General features: G+C 41.9%; 1 protein-coding gene across 1 annotated transcript in view; it reads right to left on the reverse strand.

Moving 5' to 3' along the window:
* Positions 1-5,066, reverse strand: part of TOPAZ1 (testis and ovary specific TOPAZ 1) — a 62,702-nt gene extending 57,636 nt beyond the window's left edge. The window contains 4 exon segments of the mRNA XM_052639053.1: positions 1,213-3,652; positions 4,716-4,830; positions 4,832-5,005; positions 5,007-5,066. Coding sequence (XP_052495013.1) covers positions 1,213-3,652; positions 4,716-4,830; positions 4,832-5,005; positions 5,007-5,066 — 2,789 coding nt within the window.
* Positions 5,067-8,945: the final 3,879 nt, after the last annotated feature.

An 8,945-nucleotide genomic window follows, 5' to 3' on the forward strand; every position in this document is an offset into this window, starting at 1 on the left:
CCCTTCTAACAGATAAGGTAAAATAATTTGCCTAAAAGGTCACAGAGCTATTAGGGCAAGGAGAAGACTCAGAAATGTAGGTCAGGCTATAAAGGTTAAGTCCTTGACCATTAATTTTAAAGTAAGATAGTTCAAGTTCAGATTCTGTTACTAGTGGTGTCAACGTGGACAAGTGACAACTTGTCACCCTCATTTTTTCCACTTCAAAATGGGCAGATTACCATCCTCATTACATGGTTTTTAAAACAGTAATTATTATTATCTAAAGATAATAGAGCTATTGTTTCTTCTTTTGGGATATTAGAAAGTACTCTATTGGGTGATAGGTTACAAGTTCTTGTAACACTAAGAACATCAAGAAGAATGTAGTATCACTAAATTTATAAATACCAGAGAATTTTAAGTCATGTACCATTGAATCTTAGTGGAATGTGTTTTCTTATTTTGACTCTGTTCACAAAACGTTCCAATATTCAAGTATTGTAACATACAAAAACAAATTAGAGCTTCAAATTCGGGCCAATCAGATAGATCAAGTTCCTGAACATGAAGGTTATTACTTGGCTCTGTTTAAAGTTGATTCGGGCAAACTCACCCTCTCTGGGGACTAAGCTATCATTTAAAACCATCTCCCTAAAAATAAAACCATGAAAAAAAATTTAAAGCTTTTTCCCTCTGAAAATTAGTTTAACTTTTGATTTACTTTTAAGTTTTAATTCAAATAAACTTTTCCAAGGCTTCTCTGACAACTGAAAAATAAATTTTTTATCTAAAAAGGAAGCCACAGAAAATGGGTTAAAATATATATACAGCACTTTTCTTAATAAGTAACTTGATTGAAATTAAAGTATATCTGTGTATTTACAATGATTAAAAAACATGGAGATCAATTTAAGTGACTTTTGAAAGAAGCAATCTCAGTAATTTAAAAAGCCACTTTATAAACCACCATTTAAAACTCCAAACAGCTGATCTGCTCCATTATAATTTCAAATATAATAATAATTTTATTTCAAGTCTAAGTTTCAGGATAATGACACTTCCAGGCCTCAGCAATAATACACTATATTACATTTAATAAATAACTGGGCTGAAAAAATAATGGAGCGTCAATATGATCACTGAATAAATTAGTGACGCCTAATGACCAGAAAGCACTTTTGAAACCTGCAACAATAATCTGCACCAAAAGGCATATTTGAACATGCATACCTCAAGTCATCGCTTGGTTCTTTTTTTTCTGGAAGTTCCATGTGCTTGGAGTCTGCCGATTGATGCTCTTCAGCAACATTGGGCTCCTGGCTTATCATGGGAACCTCTGAAGGAAATGAGAGTTCCCCTTCACTGGAGACTCCAAAGAGGTCTGGGTCATCTTGAATTACATCAATTAAGAGGACATCATCTTCATATGCTTTCAGAATATCTGGAAACCCCACTTTAATTTCTGAAAAGTTCTTAGACATTTTTCTACCACTAACTTCAGAGGAAACTGCTTTGAATGGTTCTTGTTCATTGGAATAGAAGGTGGGATTCTTCTCTATACATCGAGGATCACAAGAAAATGTATTATTTTTAACTGTGAGAGAACCGGCTGCCTTATTAGAAATGATATGGCCTGATGCAGAGATGTGGCTAGATGGTTTATTATTATCACCTTGCTTTAAAAAGCTTGGAGCAATAATACAGGAATTCTTACTGCAGAATGAGTCAGAACTAGCTTGCACTGGAATTACACTATGCTGTATACTCAAAGATTGAGGTCCTGAAGTTACTGTGACAGCATTTTCTTTAGTCCTACTCTGCCTTACCTCTGCTCCAGATAAACTGTCAAGAAGTTCTAGGGGACTATATACTTCTCTCTCTGATGACTTGGCATTAATTTCTTTTCTTTTTTCTGTTTTGTTCTTAAGTAAAGGAATTTTAAAATTAGTCAGCCGTCCTGTGTTCAGTATCTTAACTAGGTCTGGAACAACCAGTGCTTGCTTAGTAATGCATGGTTTTCGATGAATAGTTTTGCCTGTAGAGTTACTTGCTTCCTGGCCATCCTGGGAAGCCACCATCAAATTCAGTTTTGTTAAATTCCCTCTATCTTTTTTTTTACTTCCTGTTAAGTTGTGAGTCACAATAGTCAATGGAGTATCTTCAGTAATATTAGAAACTACCTCTGATGCACTTCTGCTTAGTTCCTCTGACTTCATTTTTTCATCATCATTGACTATAGGTTCCTTTATAACCACTGAAGTAGGTTCCACTGTAGAGATTGAAGGTAAACAATTTAAATTAGAATCCAATTTTTCTATACTTGAAGATGCACTGTTTGTTTCTGTTACAGAACTTTGTAGCATTAGTTTGGAGTCAGTTAAGTGAGTTTGATTCGTTTGATGTCTAAGAAAATCATCTTGCCTAGAACTTCGTGGCAAGGAAGCTTTTTTCCAACACTGGGCAGATATTCTAGCACATGAATAACAAGGCCAAGTTCTTTTGCCAGTCATTGGTATTGTTCTGTGACAGCTGTATTTAGATTCTTCAGCTTCATTCTTCAAGCCTTCCCTAGAAGACCTCTTTTCAATAGGAAAGCAATCACTAAGTGACTTCACTAATGAGTTTTTCATTGACTTAAAATAATCTTCTGGTGGATCCATGCTGGTACATCCTAAAGGCTGTGAAACATTCTTTGTTTCTTCTTTTGAAAGTTGCTCAAGGGCTTTCTGAAACACAGCATTTGCATAATGTTCAGGACTTGTTTTTTTCCCTGTTTCTGGAAGACTTAATAAAGGATCCATCGGTGACAGTGTATTATTATTTACTTTTCTCAAAACTTTCAAAGAACTTTTTTTAGCTTCTAAAGTCTCTGTTTCGTTACCTTTAGCACCTGTTTGGTTTCCTTGTAACATCAGCTCAGATTTGTTACACATATTAGAAAACTTCATCTCAATAACCATTCCATTTCCTTTTTCAGACACCTTCATCCTTTTTCTGGATTTTCTCCCAATACTGCTCTCCTCTATTGAATGTTTATTTTTCTCACTTTGAAGGCAGGAAAACATGCCATTATTTTTACTTAGGTATGAATCATTTTCTTCAAGCAATAACTGACTTACTCGCATTAAGTTTTCTTCAGTTTGTAAAAGCTGAGGAATATTGCTTGGATCAGTCTTATCTATAAGACTCCTAGGGTTTTCTTTCTTTGACTTTGAGGAATTTTCTGGTACATGTATACATCCTCCATCAGGTTTATATGCAAGGTTATTTTCATCATTACAATCCTTGGAATGGGAAAGACAACTGCAATCATGTAATTTTAAAGTGGAATTATTTTCTACTCCAGGTGACAAGCTGTTACAAGAATATTTCAGAGTATTCTTGTACAGTTCATCTTGGAATTCAACCTTACTATTTTGTGTAGCCTTATTTTCAGTCATTTTGAGAGCTGGGCTTTCTAAGCTTTTAAATTTTTTAATTCGAATTCTTCTTTTAATACCTTCTACCAACCTTTCCTTACCCAAAGACTGCAAGAAAGCCATACTTTGAAATTCACTGCATTCCACTGTTGGGAAAGATTCCGAACTGGTTAATGATTCCTTTCTTACCAGGTCAATCCCTGGCTGTGGATCATCACTTGAGGCTTCAGTAACTTTTCTTTTTTCCTTGGCTGATCAAAACAACAAAAAATACCAGAGAAGATTTTATATTGAGGGGGAAAAAGCAATACAAATTAAAAAAAAAAAAGTGAAGTCATCCATTTTTATTTCCCTGAATAGCTCTAGGAAAACATAGGTTTGTTTTTAAAACCAAAGACCTAATTTCTATTAAAGAACTACATACAAACCTGTATAAATTCTAAGGCAGTTGAATAACCTCTAGCATCATCACTCCACACTAGCCAAAGTGGCTCACTAGTCGGAGTCCTTTTTATAGTGCTGTGCTGTGCTCTGCTTAGTTGCTCAGCTGTATCTGACTCTTTGCGACCCTATTGACTGTAGCCCGCCAGGCTCCTCTGTCCATGGGGATTATCTAGGCAAGAATACTTGAGTGGGTTGCCATGCCCTTCTCCAGGGGATCCTTCCAACCCAAGTCTCCTGTACTGCAGGCGGATTCTTTACTGTCTGAGCCACCAGGCTGCTGCTAAGTCGCTTCAGTCATGTCCGACTCTGTGCGACCCCCCATAGACAGCAGCCCACCAGGCTCCCCAATCCCTGGGATTTTCCAGGCAAGAACACTGGAGTGGGTTGCCATTTCCTTCTCCAATGCATGAAAGTGAAGTCGCTCAGTCGTGTCCGACTCTTAGCAACCCCATGGACTGCAGCCCACCAGGCTCTTCCGTCCATGGGATTTTCTAGGCAAGAGTACTGGAGTGGGGTGCCACTGCCTTCTCCAAAGCCACCAGGGAAACCCAACAATTCTAGAGTGGGTAGCCTATCCCTTCTACAGGAGAGCTTCCCCACCCAGGAATGGAACTGGGGTCTCGTGTATTGCAGGAGGATTCTTTACCAGGGGAGCTACCAGGGAAGCCCTCCTTTTATAGTACTTCTGACCAAGACACCCTAACGGAATAAATATCTTTTAAATGAATTCCTGTGTTTTTCCTCTTTCTGGTCAACTGTGCGCATCAGTAAACCCCGTGTAGATTCAAGTGAAAAGCTACTGATAAAACACGCGTGAAGGAGAATGGGTGCAAAGGCTAGAAAGGGAGTGACCCCTAAGTGCTCTCTTACTGCGTCCTCCCGCTTGCAATGGGAGCTCCGCCTCCTTCGCTGCTTCTAAAGTGGGCCAGTCAGATGGGCCTGAAAGGCCCCCATGTCCTCCCAGCCCCTCCACTCGCCGCCTCGCTAAGTAAGGCCTTCCCAGTCCCAGATGCCTCACCTGACTTGTCACTTTCCACCTCTTTCCCAGACGCCTGAGCCACCATCCTCCTCTTTTGCCTGCTTTCCTCGCGCCCCCTCGCCTCAGGGCCGCAGCCTCCCGCCTCGCCTGGCCCTGGCCGCCGGCTTCTCTTCCTCAGGCCTCCGAGCGTCGCCTTCACGCCCTGGGGCCGCCGTGGGGCCCGAGGGTGGAGGCCGCCACATCCGCCCGGGGCTGCCAGTCTCCCCGCCGAGGCAAGCCGCGCCTGCTCGCAGGAGCCCACCAGCCGCCGGAAGGCTGCTCCTTCCGCCAGGTACCTGAGGCTCCGCCCCGCGTTGCTCGCCGCCGAGACCCCGGGACCGGAAGCGGAAGTGGGGCCCGCGCGGCCTGGCCATGGCAAATGCGACGAGGCTCAACCGGCGGAGGGACCGCGAGGTTCTGTGCCTGTGGCCTCTGGAGTTCGCTGCGCGACCGTGGAGTCTCCACGTCGGTCGGGTCGAACCTTCCACTAGGCTGGACTCTCCTGGGACCATTCGGGGCCCCTCTCTCACCTGCCGCCTCTCTTGCCTGGTTGCTTTGAAAGACCGAGTGGCTTCTAACTCTACCCCTGACCTCTTGGGGTCCCGTTCCATCTGCCTTCCCGACGTTGTGTAGGCACCTCAGCCTCCGGTTATGCAAAACTGAACTTATTTTTCCTCACTGAGTTGCTCCTTTTGTACTGGTGGATGCGCCACTGTCTACCCAGCTGTCTGAGTAAGGAACCTGGAAGCTGTCAGAAATACCCTTCTTTCGACTTGATCCCTCACATCCGCATTCAGGACATCTGCTGGATTCGACTTTCTGTGTTTGTCAGCCACTCACCTTGGCTCCAGCTTGCAGACTGACTGACCTACTTCATCAGCCTACTGGATGTTACTCGTGCTTCCATTCTTGTGCTTTTTCAGTAAGCTTCCACCTGCCACCAGTCCATGCCCTTCCAATGAAAGGGTATCTTGGCATTTCCCACCTTGGCCTTTCTTGAACCTCCTTTGCTCAAAGACTGAAACTAACAGAAAGTGTGTTATTTGCTCTTTCAGGTATGGCCCCTGAATATTTGATTTTTGTTTCTCACTGCCACTGTGGGGGAGAAGGTGTGCTTCATTGGAAATCTATGCACAGGAGTTACCTTTCTGCATTACCTGATTCTAATTCTGTGGGAGCTATTTTACAACTGTAAGTTGTAAATGAGTGGTAGCAGTGCAAAATGATGATCTGCTGCTGCTGCTGCTACTAAGTCGCTTCAGTTGTGTCCGACTCTGTGCGACCCCATAGACGGCAGCAAACACAAATTCTCTCCTACTGAAGTTCAATCGACTTTTGCACTCCCTGTGAAAGAAGACGGTTTTGCCTCCATTTATTTCAATATTTCTGGTCTATAAATGTGTCTATTCTTTGGTCTTGTCCTTTGAGCAGATGGTTATAAAATCTGCCTGATATGAGAAACAAAATCTTTAACACGTTCATTTTTATATCTATATGACAGTCATAATTTTGAAACTGAGCAGGACTCAGAGAGTTTGGTTCTTTTGAGCATGAACTGCCAATACTCCTTATTTGGTACCCTGCAGATAATTACTGTGCCTTCCTTCACAACTGGTGATAGTAAATTGTCTTTCTTGTGCTGTGGGCAAAAGGACTCAAGTTCAGTTGGGTAAGAATTTTATCTTTTTGGGAGGTGGAGGGTGGCTGTTTGTTAACACCACACATACCCTTGCCTGCATTTACCTTACGTTGGGCTACTGCTGAAGTTCCCTAGATTCCATGTGATCCAGCATGCTGATAGAAATAGAGTAGGGCAGTTACACAAATAATTTTAGAAATCCCACTAGGGGATTATGTCTAGAGAATTAACTTTGGGAGACCATTGTACATTAATGATTGCTCAAGAAAGGAATCAGAACATCATGAAACAAAACAGGCCTGCTTAACAATGTACCCATGCAATAAAACCACAAGATATCCTCCAGGACATTAGGTAAAAAAATGAGACCTGGCTGCCTCATGCTGGCTGAGGTCAGCAAGATAATGATACTTAAGACAAGGACCTCTGCATACCAAGTACAGGACATAGGGCAAAGATGACATTCCAAAGTAGAGACCCTCAAACTGAAATCTGAGATGATTTAACATAGTGTATGTTACCACGTCTCTGCTGATTTGAATAGCACTATGGCTGGAAGAAGCACAAGCTGGAATCAAGATTGCCGGGAGAAATATCAATAACCTCAGATATGCAGATGACACCACCCTTACGGCAGAAAGTGAAGAGGAACTGAAAAGGCTCTTGATGAAAGTGAAAGTGGAGAGTGAAAAAGTTGGCTTAAAGCTCAACATTCAGAAAACGAAGATCATGGCATCTGGTCCCATCACTTCATGGGAAATAGATAGGGAAACAGTGGAAACAGTGTCAGACTTTCTTTTGGGGGGCTCCAAAATCACTGCAGATGGTGACTGCAGCCATGAAATTAAAAGACGCTTACTCCTTGGAAGAAAAGTTATGACCAACCTAGATAGCACATTGAAAAGCAGAGACATTACTTTGCCAACAAAGGTCCGTCTAGGCTATGGTTTTTCCTGTGGTCATGTATGGATGTGAGAGTTGGACTGTGAAGAAAGCTGAGCACCGAAGAATTGATGCTTTAGAACTGCAGTTTTGGAGAAGACTCTTGAGAGTCCCTTGGACTGCAAGGAGATCCAACCAGTCCATTCTAAAGGAGATCAGCCCTGGGATTTCTTTGGAAGGAATGATGCTAAAGCTGAAACTCCAGTACTTTGGCCACCTCATGCAAAGAGTTGACTCATTGGAAGACTCTGATGCTGGGAGGGATTAGGGGCAGGAGGAGAAGGGGACGACAGAGGATGAGATGGCTGGATGGCATCCCTGACTCGATGGACGTGAGTCTGTGTGAACTCCAGGAGTTGGTGATGGACAGGGAGGCCTGGTGTGCTGCGATTCATGGGGTCACAGAGAATTGGATACGACTGAGTGACTGAACTGAACTGAACTGATGACATTCCTAGTTTAACCATATAGGGTCAATAACCTGCCATGAAGGAGGAGCTAATGATATAAGCCTACTCTACTCAAAAAGTGAGGAGGAAGGCGGTCTTCTCCTCCTCCCCACTTTTCCATTAACTACAAAAATGAAGCCCTTTTAGTTCTCAGGGAAGAGCTATCTTGACTGCCCTCTTATATCCTTCACAAGCATCCTATACTAATAAACCCACTTTTTACTTACCACTTTGTCCCTCAATGAATTTCTTCTGTGCTGAGACACAAAGAACCTGAGCTTCATTAATTCCTGAGAAAAGTTGTTCAATACCTGTGCTGGTTCAATATATGCTGGTCCTGGAAATTCTTTTGCTTGTCTGCTTGATGAAGTACAAATGTCCCTTCAAGATTCAGTAAGGATCACCCCTCAAGGATGCTTCCCAGATACCTTTCTCCTTATACTTGGAGGAGTGAGATGTTCCTGCCTGTCAACACATCATTTTCAGCTGTTTACTGGTACAATAAGTCCCCTACGTACAAACCTTCAAGTTGTGAACTTTCAAAGATAAGACTACATGTTTGCCTGTCCATTTACGTAGTAAGTTAGTTCACATGTCTGGTGTACATTGTCACGTGCGTGCATCCTCTACAGGTGGTTGTGCTTTTGTGTACTTTACTGTATAGCACTATTTTTTGTTTTTTTATGTATTATTTGTGTGAAAAGTATAAAACTGTAGAGTGCTATGTACTAATCAGCTACATACAGTACTATGTAGCTGATTGTGTTAGTTGGGTATCTAGGCTAACTTTGTTAGACTTACAAACAAACTGGGGTTATGAATATGCTCTCAGAATGGAACTTATTCATATGTAGGGGAGTTCCTGTATGTCCCCCTCTGGGCAGGTACTTTCTTTTTTTAAAATTAATTTTGTAGTATAGTTAATTTACAATGTTGTGTTTCTGCTGTATAACAAAGTGGATCAGCTATACATTGGCATGTATCCACTCTTGTTTAGATTCTTTTCCAGGTATCTTCTTTTTATCTTTGCATGTTTGTTTGTTTAATCTTTG

This window comes from Budorcas taxicolor, chromosome 1 (assembly GCF_023091745.1).
Source record: "Budorcas taxicolor isolate Tak-1 chromosome 1, Takin1.1, whole genome shotgun sequence".
In the NCBI taxonomy this organism is placed as follows: Eukaryota; Metazoa; Chordata; class Mammalia; order Artiodactyla; family Bovidae; genus Budorcas; species Budorcas taxicolor.